At 41.2% G+C, this 17226-nt stretch overlaps 1 protein-coding gene across 2 annotated transcripts in view; it reads left to right on the plus strand.

Moving 5' to 3' along the window:
* Positions 1-17226, plus strand: part of htt (huntingtin) — a 92420-nt gene that overhangs the window by 18428 nt on the left and 56766 nt on the right. Inside the window, exons 7-21 of one of the 2 annotated variants that reach the window (XM_069190079.1) lie at positions 1966-2107; positions 2980-3158; positions 4510-4714; positions 5841-5885; positions 6346-6426; positions 7936-8285; positions 10617-10740; positions 11529-11647; positions 12112-12223; positions 12744-12881; positions 13390-13548; positions 14925-15022; positions 15464-15603; positions 16004-16067; positions 16590-16690. In XM_069190079.1, the coding sequence (XP_069046180.1) occupies positions 1966-2107; positions 2980-3158; positions 4510-4714; positions 5841-5885; positions 6346-6426; positions 7936-8285; positions 10617-10740; positions 11529-11647; positions 12112-12223; positions 12744-12881; positions 13390-13548; positions 14925-15022; positions 15464-15603; positions 16004-16067; positions 16590-16690 (2057 nt within the window). The remainder of the gene's footprint in view (positions 1-1965; positions 2108-2979; positions 3159-4509; positions 4715-5840; positions 5886-6345; positions 6427-7935; positions 8286-10616; positions 10741-11528; positions 11648-12111; positions 12224-12743; positions 12882-13389; positions 13549-14924; positions 15023-15463; positions 15604-16003; positions 16068-16589; positions 16691-17226) is intronic. The other variant, XM_069190082.1, reaches the window with a different exon arrangement.

Consider the following 17226-nt stretch of genomic DNA (forward strand, 5'->3'; position numbering starts at 1 on the left):
GTGTAAACGGATTTATTCAGGAAATGTGGAACAGCATTGTCTCATGATGAGGAGTTGGTAAGAAGCCAGATGTGAAAGTACAGTAGGTGTCTTGTTGGCTGGCTTGGATTAAGGGCTCTGTTACTGTAGTACAGGGATGACAGACTCCTCTCCCATAGAGCCTGGTTTTTTTCCCAATCTGAACCCAAGGTTACATAGTGGATCTAATTTTTTAATGAACTATGCAAACGCAGGACTTGTCAGGTTTTTTCTCATACGTACTGTAACTATACATTTTAATGAACACCAAAGTATCTGGCTGCTAAAGGCTAATCAGGATAATCACGCCTGATGGTTACATAAATATTTTGCTAATGTTTTTTTTTTTCAATGGTTAATGTTTTAGATAATCAGCTGTAGAAGACCTGTATACAGTATGCTTCAGAAAATAAATAGGAAAATTATTTAATTATCTACATAGGTTAAAAGAAAAAAACAAAAGACACTAGGCCCTCAGGAAGTGAGCCCTGCTGTGGTACTTTTTTAAATATTTAGATACACTTAGAATACGTGAATGAGTAAAAATACAACTTGATGTTTCCTAGAGAGAGCAAAAAAGAAAAATAAGACTACTCTCTTTTCTCTCACATTAATTGCATTCTTGTACGGACCTTTTCTTCATCTTTATCTTTACCTGGTGTGTGAGGGGACCAGAAGATTCCTGGTGTCTGCACTAGAAGATTACGATGTCCTTATGTCGTTCACTAAATTGTACAATTTATCTTACCACAGCACATTGATTTAACTAGAAAAAGCTCAAAGGGCTGAATATATAAAATGCTAACTGTTGTGCAAAATTAACTTGATTTCTTTATTTAAATAACACCAAAAACATTTGGAAGAAAGACATAACTTAGAGATGTTTATTTTTTATTTTGTGATTAGACATTTGTACTGTTTAGTATTGCGGGTGATAACATTAACAAAGTAAATATTTATAAATATGGTCAAGCGTGGTTAAAATAGTAGATAGTAGAAAACTCAAAATATTAGCTTTCTGTGAGGTTTTGCAAAAAAAAAAACACTTGGACTTTAAACTTTGTTTCATACATTTTAACAGAAAGTAAACACCTTAAGCAACTAACCTCCATAACAGAAAAACTTCAACATGACAGTGGTAGTAACGTGTTCATTTTATAAAGCTGATTTGCCAATGGCCAGTATTACACTTGACTAAAAAAAAAAGTTTTTCCCCACATGCTTTTTTTTCTCCTTAAATTCAAGTTTAAGATAGCGGTGCCACAAATTCAAGGTTTCGTGCCTGTACCTGTTGCAATCATACAATGAGTGCATAATTCATTTAAATGAATTGTATTCATATACCACTTTTCATCCCTTTGGGTTTGTTCAAGTGGTTTCTTACAGTATGTAACTATGTATGGCCTCAGTTCACCCACTACTGCAGTGCAGCACTGCTTTGGTTCTGCATAGCAGAGCAGGCCCATTAGAAATTGCTTCACCAGTGACTTTAATAGACCAAATTGGTCCAATTCAGAATGAAATTTCAACAGGACACTGGGGTTCACAGTCCTACTCTTTCAAATAGTGCCGTGAAATTTGTAATGACCAATCTTTAATAACTGTCAGGACCTCAATTTAACGTCTCCTCTGAAGTACCACACTTCCTGCTTCGTGGTGTCCCTAGTCTCTCCAGTATATTGGTTTTGAAATTCTGCTCCAAGGGAAGAGCACCACCTACTGGGCTGCCAGCCTCACTTACAGCCCGGTTTTTTTCCCATCCCAGTGCTGACCAGGCTCGGATCCAACAAGTGGAAGTTACAAGGTGGGTCAAGCCACAGGTGTCCCTTAGTGTCAGGTGTCATGTACCAGGCGTCGCAAAACCCGGAGGACAGGTGTGGTCATACCTTTGATATTTCATTTTCACCAAAAAGTTATTTGGATTTTTGTCATTCTGCGTCACTTTAGGTCCTGCTGAAAGCGTTTATCGGAAACCTCAAGTCCAGCTCTCCGACCATCAGGCGCACGGCAGCTAGCTCGGCCGTCGCCATCTGCCAGCACTCTCGCAGGACCCAGTATTTCTACACCTGGCTTCTCAATGTGCTTCTAGGTAGGGCGACAGGCTCGTGCTGCGTCTCGAGTGTGGATTTGCTTCTTTTATCCATACTCATCTGTAAGCAGTTCATCTGTTTAATAAGGAAACTCAATTGTGTGATCTTAAATTTAACATTTGATATAAAATCTGACATCTTTGAATGCCCTTCTGTGTGTGTTTTCTGCGTTCTTTAAAGTGTTCGTGTCTTTGCCTTCCTTTTCCCTTTCCCGTCAAAGAACATATCCTCTTTCTAGACCTCTTTCTTTGCACTCGTTTGGGTCTTGCATTTTTTCTTATGTATGTATATATACAGTATACAGTATGTTTGCATTCAGATTTCTGATTAAAATAAAGCTTTAAAAAATATTTTACAAAAATGTTCTATATTTCTGGAATGAAGCAGAAAGTTATTTTTTCCGAGCGAAACACTTTGCAAGGGAAATACTTGTTGTGCTTGGCTCTCGCGTTACTGCCTGCAAGTTGAGAGAATATTCGTATTTGCCGTTTCAAGAAGCTGGCTGGAACAAACGAATGAGCATACGTTTATTTCTGTGTATATACAGGCATTGCGTAGTGCCTCAGACCAGAGCCAGCTGTTGAATTTTTAAATATTGTGATTATTGTATTAGCATGAAATAATGTTGCCTTATAATTAATTTGAAGAGTTATCACTAATCAATGTTGTATTATTAACAGACAGCAAGATATTGTGGAGCTTTTTATAATACAGAAGTGAACATGTCCCCCCTCCCTACCCACCTCCATTATTTTATTCAGCTGACAGCCTCTTGCTTTTCTGGTTTGGATGCATCTGAAAAGTACGGTATAGCAACACTGTGACCCCAAAGCAGTGAAGCGGTGTTAAGCTGTGTTCCTCTCTTGTTAAGGTCTGCTGCTTCCTGTGGACGATGAGCACCCTGCCCCGCTGATCTTGGGGGTGCTGCTTGCCCTGAGATACCTGATGCCCTTATTGCAGCAGCAGGTCAAGGACACCAGTTTGAAGGGCAGTTTTGGGGTCACGCGAAAAGAGGCCGAGATCTCCCCCACACCGGAGCAGCTAATCCAGGTAAAGACTTAACCAGCCGCTACTTGGATAGCAGAGGCAACATAAAAAATCTATAGTGTTTTATTTAAATGCCTTGTTTTAAAGACGTTGTGCCCAATTTCCTGAAAACCACTAGGCCTGATGTATTATAATTTTTCACAAATTGGGATCTGATTTTCCATAGAATTCCTTAAGCACCGCAAGTGTATTTGCACCCACTGCTGATATTTAATTGGTCACAGGCTATTAGAAAAAAAGAATGGGAAGTAGCTAAATACTCTGAGAACAAAAACAATACTTAGCGTAATTTTTCCTTTTTATACTGTCTATCTCTTTTAGTAAAATGTGACATAGACTTAAATCCGTACTTGAAAAGGGTTACTAGATATCCAATAACGGAAATCTAAGGATGGGTACAGTGAAATGTGCCATCAAGTAAACTTCATCGTGAAGTGTTAATCATGTTTATCATGTCAAATCCTTTTTGGCTGCATTAATCAATGCTTTCCCTGAGGTCAGCAGTCATTTCAGGCTGGAGATTGTGGGCATTGTGTTCTTTAGCAAGAGGCAGCACAAGGGCAACCTTAGAGCAAAAGTCAGACTGTTGCTGGAAGGGTTAACTGTTACGCTGTTCCCTCAGGGCCTTGATATCCAAGCTTCTGTTAAGGGCAACTATCAAATAGGAAATGCTGTGTATATACAGTATGGATACACACGTGTCCATTTGAAATCCAAAGCACTTCTCAATAACACGAGTTGTTTTGATGAAAATGTATGTTTGTCTCATAAAGATGATCATATGAGCTATGGACAAAGTAAAAAGAAAGCAGATATTAACAGTATTTTTCTCTGTGCCATGACTTGAATGTACAAGCCAGGACCTGTGTGTTCAGTATATGGAGTATAATATATCAAATGTAATATGATAAGAGATAAGATAAGATCACTTTATTAGCCATATACAATTTCTTGTATTAGGAATTTGTCTTTTCGCATTCCACAACTTGCTCTCCATGAGACACTCAGACAGGGAGAGAAGCTTGGGGTCAGAGCGTAGGGTCAGCCATTGTACAGCGCCCCTGGAGCAGCTGGGGTTAAGGGCCTTGCTCAGGGGCCCAACGGAGTAGGATTCCTCTGCTGGCCGGGGGATATGAACTGGCAACCTTCCAGCCACAGGCGCAGATCCTTAGCCACAGAGCCACCGCACTGTGGTAATATAGGACGGATGCTGTGCAATCAGTAGTGTGCCGCTCACCGGAGGAAGAGGTGTCTTTGCAGGGGTCTTTTTTTAGTCCAAGCATCAAGCTGCTCCTCAGTGCCAGGTTGTTATGGTGAAATATCTCTGCTACAAAGTGAATGTGCTGCCGTGCAGGTGTACGAGCTGACGCTTCACTACACGCAGCACCGCGACCACAACGTGGTGACGGCGGCCCTCGAGCTGCTGCAGCAGGCCTTCCGCACGCCGCCGCAGGACCTGCTGCACGCCCTCATCACGGCCGGCAGCATCCCGCGGGTCAGCATCTCCCGCGAGGAGGCTGAGAACCGAGGGCGGAGCAGCAGCATCCTGGAGCTCATTGGTAAATTCCCGCCGCTCGCCGTTTGTTTAAGGGCGGTACAAGACAGGGCAGGAAGTGCTCTCCACGGGTGTGGGTCCACATCTCGTGTGTGGGATATGAGGAAACCTGAACGAAACTGGTTTATAATAAATGCTTCTGCTTTCATTCATCCTTTCATTTAATTGCCAGCAGCCATGTAACCCTGCAACTCACAACTGGCAGCCCACTAAAGCTCAGCAGGTATGAGCCTGGTCAGTACCTGGATGTGAGACCTCCTGGGAAAGCTAAGGTTGCTGCTGGAAGAGGTGTTAGTGGGACCAGTAGGGGGTGCTCACCATACGATCTGTGTGGATTCTAATGCCCCAATGTAGTGAGGGGACACTATACTGTATAAAGGTGCCGTCCTTCAAATGAGGTGTAAAACCGAGGTCCTGACTGTTTGTGGTCATTAAAAATACCAGTTTCCTTTTTCAAAAAGAGTAGGGGTGTTACCCTGGCATCCTGGCCAAATTTCCCATTGACCTTTACTAAACGTGGCCTCCTAATAATCCTCATCTATGAACTAGCTTCATCACTCCTCCTGATCATAACCGATAGCTGGTGTGTGGTGAGCGTACTGGCGCACTTTGGCTGCCCTCGCATCATCTAGGTGGATGCTGCACATTGGTGGTGGTGGAGGGGAGTCCTCATTACCTCTAAAGCGCTTTGAGTGGAGTGTTCCGAAAAGTGCTACGTAAGTGTAAGGAATTATTTTTATTAATCCTAAAGTGTTCAGGCTTAAATAAGGTATTAACCAGTTTCTTTTAGTTTTCTAGTAGGGATATGTAGAAAACTAAAAGAACAAGTAAACATTAATTCCACACTTAAAAGTAGAAAAAAGAAACACAACATTTTGACTGCTGGTCCTTGTTTAGATGGTCCAGTCTAAATGTTGTGTTTCTTCTCATTGCCTTTCAGCGTAGAATCAACCTTTGCTTGTTCTTTTGCTTTCTTGCACATCACAGTTGTTGGACCACACAAGTGGAGGCTTTGCTCTTTGGTGAGAGCTTCTTATCATTAGCAACCCTTCCATTTCTAAACTGGGCTCCACTCCCCTCTATTTGGGCTGTTTCTGGTTTCTTTATCTTTTCTTTCCTGTCACCTGCAGCCGGAGGGTCGTCAAGCAGTCCACTTCTGCTCAGAAAACAAAAAGGTGATTATTTTTAGCTGTGTCTCCTAGTAGCGTCAGGCGTTGTGAATCTGCATAGTACCGGTAGTTTTCAGTAGTACTGTAAGTAGTCCGTCCAATGATGAGTCGCCAGTTATGGGAGTATCTTATGAGTCTGTTTTTTCTTTTCTCGGAAAGCAATAGTAAACTTTTTTTTTGCTGAAACAGATTTACTACATGTTTGCTTCTCACCATCTGTCAGGAGAAGATATTTTCTCAATTCCTGAGACTATCCATAGAAATGAAGACTATTTTTTTCTGAGCAAAAACATGCAAGAAAGCGAACTAATGACTGTGACATTATAGAGGGTTGTGGGTTTCATTGGTAAAGTCAGGGCCGAATACATTTTTACAGTACAGTATGTGCCAGTGTATCGAGTAACTGGAGATCGCTGGATGTTGGAGGGTTTGGTGTCCTCAGATCAATGGTGTTCCCATTTGGCAGGCAAGCTGCTCTCAGGAGAAGAAGAAGGGCTCGAGGATGACACGGAGACCAGGTCAGAGGTCAGCACTGGAACCTTTACAGGTACTGAGTGTGGCTGGGGTGCAGCCTCGATGTTGAACATCAGCACATGTGTCCAAGTGCAATTATCAGCAAAAGATGTGGCACCGCGTATATGTACTCCACATGTGCAGTCTAAATTGGATTTCCAAGCTTGATTGAGATAATAGTATTTTTAATAAATGTATTAGAAGAAACCACTTCAAATTTATAAATGGTTTTGGTGAGTGTTCTAAATACAGTTTACTTACCCAGATTGAAGGCCTGTTTTTTAAATTATCTTAGAGTATGATTTTCCAATATCTATGCCATAACAGAAATGTTTAGGCATGGTGTTTATCACGTTCTTCTCCTCTGAGAAGAACATTTCTGTGGTATCATCTAGTTTTTGTGAAGTTGACACGGTACATGGGTCACACAAATGGTGCTTTTAGGGACACGGAACGCAGTTACAGAGGAAGTAGGAGGCAAGATTTTATGGACACCCTGTACATTTTAGCGGATAACTGCTCAATGCATAACAAGTGCAAAAAAACATACAAGTGGATCCCTCATTTAAGTAGACAGCATTGATATAAACCAAAGCATTAAGAAGAGGCTGATACATTGGCTTCCATCTGTCCAACACTTTGTGATAATGTAAATTAAAGTTCTATACAAGTGTAATACAGTAAAACTTCAATATTCCCAAGTTCAATATTTGTGATCTCACCTATTTGTGCAAATTTTTTAGTGACCACTTTTTTCCATATTTACAGACCATAATTAAATTCAAAGTGTTTGGTTAACAAAGAATTAACATTTATGTTGCATTCCATCTCTGGTTATGCTGTAGTTATTCAGCTTCTGTCGGAAAAAGTGTTAGATGCGCCTGTTATGAGACCTGTTTTCAGAGTAATGCCTGTGGCAGTGACATGTGACCGTTGTGAGATAAAAGAAACGTTAAATAACAAAAAAATACTATGGTCCTCTTAAGTTATCACAGTCACAGTTCTCATGTGTCTCACAGAAAGGGATAAGAGAAAAAATAAAAGGAAGAGAATTAAAGAAATCTTAGGAGGAGGAGAGTTGTTTGCGAGAGATGGGACTGAGTACTCTTGATAATAAAAAAATAAAGAAAATATGCCTTGCGAAGATTAAACTCTTACACTGAGAAAGCTATAATATCATAACTGATTAAATCTGTTTGCACACTTCATAACTTGAATTATAGAGAGAGAACAATGCTTTGTTAGGTTTCTGGTGCTAATTTTCATTGTAAATAATTGCTACCATGAATTACTAACACTTTCAGAAATAGTTTTGCAGTTTTATGAAAAATTGTACAGCGTCAAAGCTTGTTTTCCAAGCTGTGGAACCATAATGTTTTCCCCCATAAAATATTAAGTTCCATATTTGCCAGTCGTCCATTTGCAAAAACCTTACGGTACCAAACCATCATGAATACAGAGGTTTATATTTCAGTCGCCATCTTCAGAAAGAGCTTATTTCGAAGGGTTTAAACGTCTGCGGAATTATTCCCCCCCCCTCCAGCTTCTGTGACCAGCGATGGCACCAGTGAGGTGCAGTCTTCCTCCGGGATGTCCACTCTGGGCTCGGCTGGGGGGGGTCATGACATCATCACGGAGCAGCCCCGCTCCTCACAGCACAACCTGCAGGCGGCCGACTCCGTGGAGCTGAGCGGCGCCGCGGACCCCCCAAGCGGCCCGGCCGCCGGGCAGACCGCCGAGGAAGAGGACGCGCTGAGCCGCGGCTCCAGCCAGATCAGCAGCAGCGGCGGCGCCGACGCCGACCCCCAGGCGTCCTCGCCGGCCAGCGACAGCTCCCAGACCACCACCGAGGGGCCTGACTCCGCCGTCACCCCGTCAGACTGCTCCGAGCTCGTAAGTGTGCGGCAGCCGTCGGAGGGGGGCTCCCCGACTTCCACGGAGGGGGCCGACGTCTCCCACAGCTCCTCCTGTGAGGGCCCGGACTTCGAAATGTTCACCTCCTCCTCTTCCTCCTACTCCACTGCCTCCCGCTCCTTCGGTAATGGCAGTGACAAGGTCAGCAGTTTGAGGAAGGAGGGCCCCACAACTGAATGCCTGCCATACTCCCCGCCCTCCGCAACTCCGAGCTGCCTCATGACTGCTGACCCCCATTTCGTGGTCATTTTTGTTTTCCTGCTGCTGCTTTTTTCTAGTAGCTCCCACGCGAGTCATTTTTTTTTAAAGAATAAAGCTCTGAAGCCAATCTGGCCTTCAGTAGCCTTTTTCCTCGAATCCAGTCTCTGTTTCATATGAGTATGTCTTTGTTGCTCACATAGCAGTACTGGTGTGAATGGAATCTGCATAAGTCAAATATGTATAAATCTTAATAGTGTGTTATCAGGTGTATTGGAAGAAATGGTGATCACCAATTGAGTTAGTTTTTTTTCTTTCCATAAATCCATGACAAAAGTAGAGCAAGACACTGGATTCTAGGTCACATTCAGTTAATTTGTTGTGTGTTGGATTGTCAAAAATCTGGTGTATGCTTCTGAACCAGGGTTTTGAATATCTGCTTTATTTTTGTGTAGGGTTATACATACACTGTATACTTGCATCAGTGAAAATAGTAAATCATTTGATATGTTTAAAAGTAATGTTTATTCACAGTCTACCAGGCTGATAGTGATATCCTCAGTCAAACTATTTCTTGATTGACAAAATTAAGTTGATCTCTTCTTTAGGTGGCATCCAGAGAATTCTCTTGTGATTTTTAGAGAATTAGTGCGCAGATGGAAAAACATTGTAAGCCTAGTGACCTATAAAACATTCAGTGTTCGTCCCTTATGCATGAAATAAAGCGGTTTTGTAGTTATGGTTTTGATGGACTCCAGCTTTGCTGACAGATGCTGTGAAAGACCAGTCCTCGTACACACACAGCCTAAATATGATTGTGAGTTCACCTGTTATCCTTAATACAATTTCTATACACGCAGTTTGTTTTCAAAGGGCAGCGACAGCTGTGCTAGTTAATCCCAACTGGGACAAGTTTTGACTGCATTTATTTGATGTGTAATACAGCTGCACTAGTTATTGTGTAATGGACATTTCTGTCCTTACAAGTCATTAGGATATCGCGAAAGTCACTCCTAGCCAAACATCCAGTTAGAAGGCAAAACCATTGTTTGGCACTTCCCGCGTGATAGAGCAGATCTATACCACTGCGCTTAGCAGTGCAGTGCAGGTGAAACATCTCCATTGGCTTTGCAAAAGAGAGCATAGCTATACATCCTAGGCTGTCTGGTGATTTCCAATTTGTCATGTCCCACAAAAACAAAAACACGGCTTCCATTCTGCCACCACACACCTCGTGATTGGCATTGGAAAGTCCTCCAAATTCAGTTGTTGGTTTAAACGAAGCATGCACTCACTTCAGTAGTAAAAAGTCTGTGTGTGCCAACGTCCACAGCAGGTGCAGTTTGGAAACTGTCGAGGTTGCTTCAGTGTGTGTGTGTACAAGGCCTTAAAGCAGCTGATCATTTTTTTTACCATAACTTTGCACTGCGCTTTCATTTCGCAAGACCTATAACCGCTCCACATAGAGACTGCATGTGTTCCACTTAATGGAGCCAATACCCCTGTTGGTTTCCTGCATTATCTACTGAAGATTTTATTTGGTTTGTTGTAAACGTGTACAGTAGGAGAATTGCACAATAGGAGGACATTTGTTTCCATCTATTTCTGTAATCTTTAATATTTTCTGGTCATTGTCCTTTTTGTATTCTACACATTATTGAGCTGTTCACATACAAAACAGATTAGGGGCCTGTGCTTTCCCGCATCATGTGGTGTGGTACAGTTTTCAATAGCCATGTGATTTTCCCTTCTTCTTAATAAATACTGTACTGTAGGTAAGCAAATATCAGTTTTGCATTCACTGGCTTATTATCTCTTGAGAAAGATGGAACTGCATTCAAGTGAGCCCATGTGAAACCTGCTTATGATCTTTCAGCCAGTCAGCGATGGCCCTTAAAAAGAAAGAAAAAATAACACACACGAACTATTTTGATAGATTTTATCCAAATTAAGGATTTCATTGTTTCCTCAGATCCGAGTACTTATGAATTCCAACAAGTAAACCATCTGATGCCAAATCGAATGAACAAAAAGAGGTTTCAAGCTTGTCTTAAATGGGTCCTTAACTAAATTGCCAGCAGTTTTTGACATCCCACGTGCTGTGTATTTCAGGTCCTGGATGGTACTGAAAGCCAGTACTCAGGGATGCAGATAGGCACACTCCAGGACGAGGAAGAGGAGGGCAGTGGCAATCCCCTGGAAGAGCCTTTGCAGGCCCTCACCGATGCCACTATAGGTAGGCCATTTTGCGGCACGTCTAAGCTCAGGCAACGTTATGACAATGAGCACAATTCCCTTTTAGATCAGTCTATTTTTATCCAACTGTTTGTCCTGTAATGCATTTTTCGTCTCGCCTAAAGTCCTCAAAGGCATTGACAAAGTCAAAAAGACTTCTTCCAAATAAACAGTGAAGTGCAAAGCAGGGGACTCAATGGGTAACGCCTGAAGTGCATTTACAACTGTGAACAGGGCCTACTCCTTTACCCAAAGGATTGTGGGAGTATGGAACCAGCTACCCATATGATTGAAGCCACTGTTGTTGGCTTCTTTCAAGAAATGGCTCAATTAAATCCTTGGGTCAGTGAGTAAATAGCTTCAAACAGGCTAGATAGGCAGAATGTTTGTAACCTTTCCTGTGTTCTTATGTACTTAAGTGAACTGTCTTTGAACTGTGTTAAAATCGAAGAAAGAGTGGAATTGCAACACTGTAACGAGCAAGATACCAGCAGTGGGATCTTCTGGGAACCAAACGAACTTGCCCTGGGAAGGCACCATGCATTTACTTTTGCTTGTAATCTGAAGTTCTCATTGTTTCTTTTAGAATTTGCTGCTGTTGTTTTTACACATTTTAAAACCGTGCCAACTAAGAAAAGTTATTTTAAAAGCAATCTGCTGTTGCCTGTTAATTTGCTGAGCTGTAGCCAAAACTGTATTTTTTTCCTATTATCTTACTGCAGCCAAGTCATTGGGCCACTGTTACGTTGGCCTGTAGACTCATGATTCCTATGTACTTCCTGCTTATAGCCTTGAGCAAACCACACTTGATGGAAAATATGGGCCACAGCCGGCAGCCATCTGACAGCAGTGTAGATAGATTTATACCAAAGGACGAAGTGGTGGAGAATGCAGAACCTGAAAACAAGGTGACTAATTACATTAGGGCTTGCCCACTCTTAGTTCAAATGACTTCCACTGAATCTGAAAACAGAATGTACAGTATACTGTATGTAATGTATATAGAATCAATAAAGCTATGTTTAAACTTGAATACGTGCTAAATATTAATACTTGTTAGTATTTTTTAACAATGTATATGTTTGTATAAAAGTATACATATTTATAAATGCTGATGCTTTCCACTTCAGTTTCCTTTATCTAGTGTGCTTTAAATAGATATTGTAGCATTGTACCTTCACAATATGGAGCACCTCATGCATTCGACAAACCTACATATACATTGAATGCTGTTAGATTCTTCTGCGGACTTGAGGGGGTCTTGACAGTTTTTAATAAATAGGATGTTTGGTTGTATTGCTGAGAAAATAGTAATAGCGTGAAGATGTGCACATGCCATATCCCAGCTCACTCTCACATTTTTTTTACTCAGCCCTCCAGAATCAGGGGGGACATTGGCCACTACACTGACCCAAAGGCTGCGCCGCTTGTCCACTGTGTGCGACACCTCTCAGCATTGTTTCTGTTGACTGGAGAGAAGAACGGTAAGAGTCAGGTGCTCCCCTGCGGTGGGTCGATAAAAATCATGAGCATTGCGGTAAACATATTTTGGCATTAAAAACAAGATCAGATCTTCTGTACAATTTGTTTTTTTACTCGCCAAATTGTCCGTAATCTTTGGGTTCCCCATTTCAATCTGATGTTTTCTGAGTAGAACTCCATTTTGCTCTAAGAATTGCAGCATTGAAGTAGGTCTGTCCGAGTCTGGAACGTGGAAGGGAAGGTGTCTGAGGCAGCAGTCTTGGTCAAAACAAAGTGTGCTGTTTTTACTAGTCAATCAGTTGTTCTAATGTAAAAACAGCCCGGTACAACAACTTGCTACATAGACAATGATTATCACAAAGGCTGATTAATATTTTAGACTATAATTCAGGGCTTTGCTGAATCTGTGGTGAGTTTTAATGGACTGCCGCCCAAAGCATTTCCACATCTGTCTATTTTTGTCATTTGAAAGTACTTTAAAAATGAAATGGTTTTGAAGAGCCTTTTGAATTTGCCCACTAGGCCTTGTCCCAGACAGGGAGGTGCGGGTGAGTGTGAAGGCCCTGGCGGTGAGCTGCGTGGGGGCAGCCACTGCCCTCCTCCCAGAGGCCTTCTTCAACAGGCTGTACAGACAGCCCCTGGAGGGGGTCCTGCAAGAGGGTAATTCTGCCTTCACCTTCACCCTAATGCATGATCTCACTCCACCTCATGGTATACATCAATGAACATGGGATGGATAAGAAAGGGACTGATTTTTTAAATCTAGAATACACATTGGAATAACCTTCAAAATAATGCAGATCTTTCACAATGCCGTTTAAAAAAAAGGCTGACACCTGCTATAATATTGGATAGAGAATTCCTTAGCCCTTTAAGAGATGGCTACCCTAACTCCTGCGGTTTAAAATCAGCTAATCAAATTATATTTGAAGCACTTTCAAACGTTTAAGGTGGTTATGGCAGTGCCAGTGGACTGGTTGAAACAATTTAATTCGGCATGTTTATTTTTGCTTCAGCAGCTGAAAAAGTTATTCCCAGTGTATTAGACACTTTGTACTGGTACTGACAATCCACTGGGGAAAGATGGGGCTTTATAAGTGTGTTGCAATGTTTTACATTCATGCTTCAAATTCTTTCCCTCTGATTATCCTCCTTTTTTCATTTATAGAGCAACAGTATATATCTGACATTTTGAATTATACTGATCATGGGGACCCCCAGATACGAGGAGCCACTGCTATACTGTGTGGTACAATAATCTACTCCATTCTCAACAAGACACGCTTTAACATCGAACCCTGGTTGGCCAGGGTCATGAGCACCACAGGTAAGACCCTCCTTTTTCACCAGAAAAATGTATAATGAACAAGCTTAAAAAATGTAGGTCATTAATGAAGACTACATTGAAAGAACTCGTTACATACAGTACATGCCCAATATGCAATCAGAGATTAGGAACTAAAAAGAAGATTTCAAAGTTGGCTGAATCTTTTATCCAACATGATTTCCATCTATATCCGTTTATATAGTTGGGCCTTCTACCATTTTACAATTTACGGGCAGTCAGACATTTGAGTGAAGGGCAGAACGGTGATGCAGTTCCGGACCTGCGGAGGTATCTGTGTGGAGTTTGTATGATCTTGCTGTGTTCACGTGGGTTTCCTCCTAGTACTCTGGTCTTCTCCTACAGTTCGAAGGCCTACTAGTTGCTTAATTGGCTTCTGGAAAAACTGTCCCGGTCTGCATGTGCTCTGCACTGGACTGGCAGAGCATCCAAGGTGTATCCCACCTTGCACCTGTTGCTTGCTGGGATAGGCTATGGCTCCCCTGCATCCCTGAATTGGATGAAGCACTTAGAAAATGGACTGATGGAATTTGAGTGGTGCCCATTGGTCAAGGGAATAACAGCAGTGTCCCACCCAGGGGCGTATATTGCAGTAAGTGGGATAGCAGTAAAATAGAATTTCTTAGTGAAACCATGTGAGGTGACACTTCATCTAATTTTCTCTGAGCTTGCTATACAATAGCCGTCATTAAGCAGATACTTTAAACGTGAATTATGTATAGTTTGTCTCTTTGTTTTGATGGCAAAAACTGAATTTTGTTTTATGATTGATGTGGGGTAGTTGACAGGAGAGTTGAGTGTACTGGTATAAGGCTTTTGATTACTTAATGATTTGTAAAATGTAATATTACTTTTCTAGAGTACAAAATGCAAGGCACATATACCGTTTTCATATCATATCTTCCCATTGTTCAAATGTTTCTTTTTATTGTATTAAAAATGTGACTAGTTCAGTATTTTTATGGGAACCATTTGATTTAATGCATTTCTTTGTTCCTCCATTTTTGGAGCAGGGTCAAATAGTCATTTATTTACAGTAAGGTCATAATTTTTTCTTCATTTTAACTGGTTTATAAGCAACTTCTAACACTTTTTTTTCCAAAATAAGTGTTCTGGGTGCTATTTGCCGTTTTTGCAGGTGATGTTTACTGGCAGTCAGGTACAGTAAATGCTCAGTAGATATTGCAAACAATAAAACAATACATTAATGTCAAGTAAGATGTTGGGATCAGAAATCTTAGATTGAGTCAAGCACAACATTTCATGTTTTATTTTCCTTCTTATAGTATAGTAGTTATGTTAATATCACAAAAGCATATTGCATGTGTCTTATGAACAATATCTGTTTTGGGTTTCAGGAAACCCCATATCTCTGGTAAACTGTGTGCCTTTGCTTCAGAAGACCCTCAGAGATGAGTCTTCAGTCACCTGCAAACTAGCCTGCACTGCTGTGAGGGTAAGAGTGCCAAGACAATAAACACAAGTCCAGTCCCTATGTATGCTACTACACTCCAAAGGTGGGTGAAGTGGATCTTCATCTATGTCCATTGCACTTTGGAATGGGATGGAACATGCTGTAAAAATTTAAGAGATAATTATTACATTGACCCATAAGTGTTAATAGACCCCGACTAGCACTGTTGGTAGAGCATGAGACTCATAATCTCAGGGTAGTGGGTTCGTGTCCCACGTCGGGCGCCAGGTCCTCCATGTTGAGGTTAGACACAAGGCTAACAACCTTGTCTCGAAAAAAAAAAATCTTACAGAAACAGCAACAGGATGTTGCTGCACCCTGCATGCCAGAAGGCATAATGGGAAATCATCTATCCATAAGTGTTAAGGTACACAACAGCCAAAGGACTTTTGTATCTGTGTGATTGTGTGCCCTGCTTTCTAGCACTGCATCATGGCTCTGTGCAGCAGCACCATCAGCGAACTCGGCCTCCAGCTTGTCGTTGACCTCTTGGCCCTGAAGGACAGCTCCTACTGGCTGGTCAGGACTGAGCTACTTGAAACACTGTCCGAGATCGATTTTAGGTAATAAACGTCCCAGTCTGCTTTCTAAGGCAAGACTTTAAAATGGGTTCAGACCTTCCCCAGATACACACAATTAATAATTTTATGACGAATAATTATGCAATTGGTTTATTATGAGTTGGTGTCTTTTGCCAGAACCATAAGGAATGTGTATACTTAAAGGAATTCAAATTATTTTTGTCTGTTCTTTTGTAACATCTTCCAAATACGGTGACACACACAGTTTATTTCCTTCATTGTCATCCAGTGAATAAAAAATCAGTCCAAAAAAACATGTTCGAATACATAAGAAATTATGATGGAGCTCGAGTATTATTTTTTTCCAAATTCATATTGCTCTTATCTTTTGTAAAATTAAACGATGGAGTTCTAAAAGACCTCTTATTATCTCCGTTTCCAGGTTAATAAGTTTCCTTGAAAGAAGAACTGAGACCTTACACAGAGGAGATCACCACTACACTGGGGTCAGTCTGAGTCTAATGTCTCACTGCTATCTGTGCTGCAATTGTTTCATCATATGAGGTTAAGATTATAATTAACTTCCACAGCACACAGACAGTGGTGTGTTGTTAAGAATCATAATATGAACTTGTTCAGTCCAGTGGAGTCTGGAAATGTAATTCAGTCTTCACTTAATAAAGGCAAGTTACATAAAAACACAAAAAAGTGTTTTCAAAGAAATAGGAGATACTTTTCTTATCCAGAAGGGACTGTTTATCACACACATCTTTTAGGTTTTTCTCTGATTGATGCATACTTAATAGCTATGTTTCTTTGTTGACCGAAGGGCTTAAGGGCATGCAATTTCTAATTTATTATGCATTTCATTCCTGCAATGGGTAAGAGGAACATTTTAAGGTGATCCACAAATGAACAAAAGTTGGACTTCAGTGCAATCTAAATATACCTGTTCACAGTCCTCAAATGTACAATTCTGTCTTCGAACATTCTCTAATGTTTTCTCTTTTTATTTTTCTCATTTGAAGTTACTGAAACTCCAGGACCGTGTGCTTAATGATGTCATCATTCAGTTGCTGGGGGATGAAGATCCCAGAGTGCGCCATGTTGCTGCTATGACAGTGTGCAGGTACGGAGCCTGGAGGATGCTGGGAAACCATGGGGGTTGTGACTTTTTTCAAGTTCCTTATTTGCCTGCAAAACTAAGGCTGCCCCTTTTCAAATAAGAGTCACGTTTACTTGTCTGACGCACATACATACTGTATGTGTTTGTTGAAGTTAAAATATTTGTTTTGACTTTTCCATTTCCTTGTTACTGTTTGAAGAAACCTCTTCTGGTTTTGAAAATAATTTGTATACAGGGAAGGAACATATTTTTTAATCTCATATTCTTTACACCTCATATAAATGTGAAGAGCCAGTCTTCTTTGGACGTCGTAAAGTAAACTGTGTCAGAGGGTTATGGGAATCTGGAACAAGCTACCCAGCTACGGTATGTGGAAGCTAATACCCAGGCTTCTTTCAAGAACCAGCTGGATGAGATCCTCACATTCACGTAGCTACTAGAAGCCAAATGAGCTTGATAAGCCAAATAACTTCCTTTTCTTTGTCATTTATCTGGTGTTCTTATGTTTAGTTTTTGTGTAATGGGGGTGTGGCAGTTAG

Source organism: Lepisosteus oculatus, chromosome 1 (genome assembly GCF_040954835.1).
Source record: "Lepisosteus oculatus isolate fLepOcu1 chromosome 1, fLepOcu1.hap2, whole genome shotgun sequence".
Classification (NCBI taxonomy): Eukaryota; Metazoa; Chordata; class Actinopteri; order Semionotiformes; family Lepisosteidae; genus Lepisosteus; species Lepisosteus oculatus.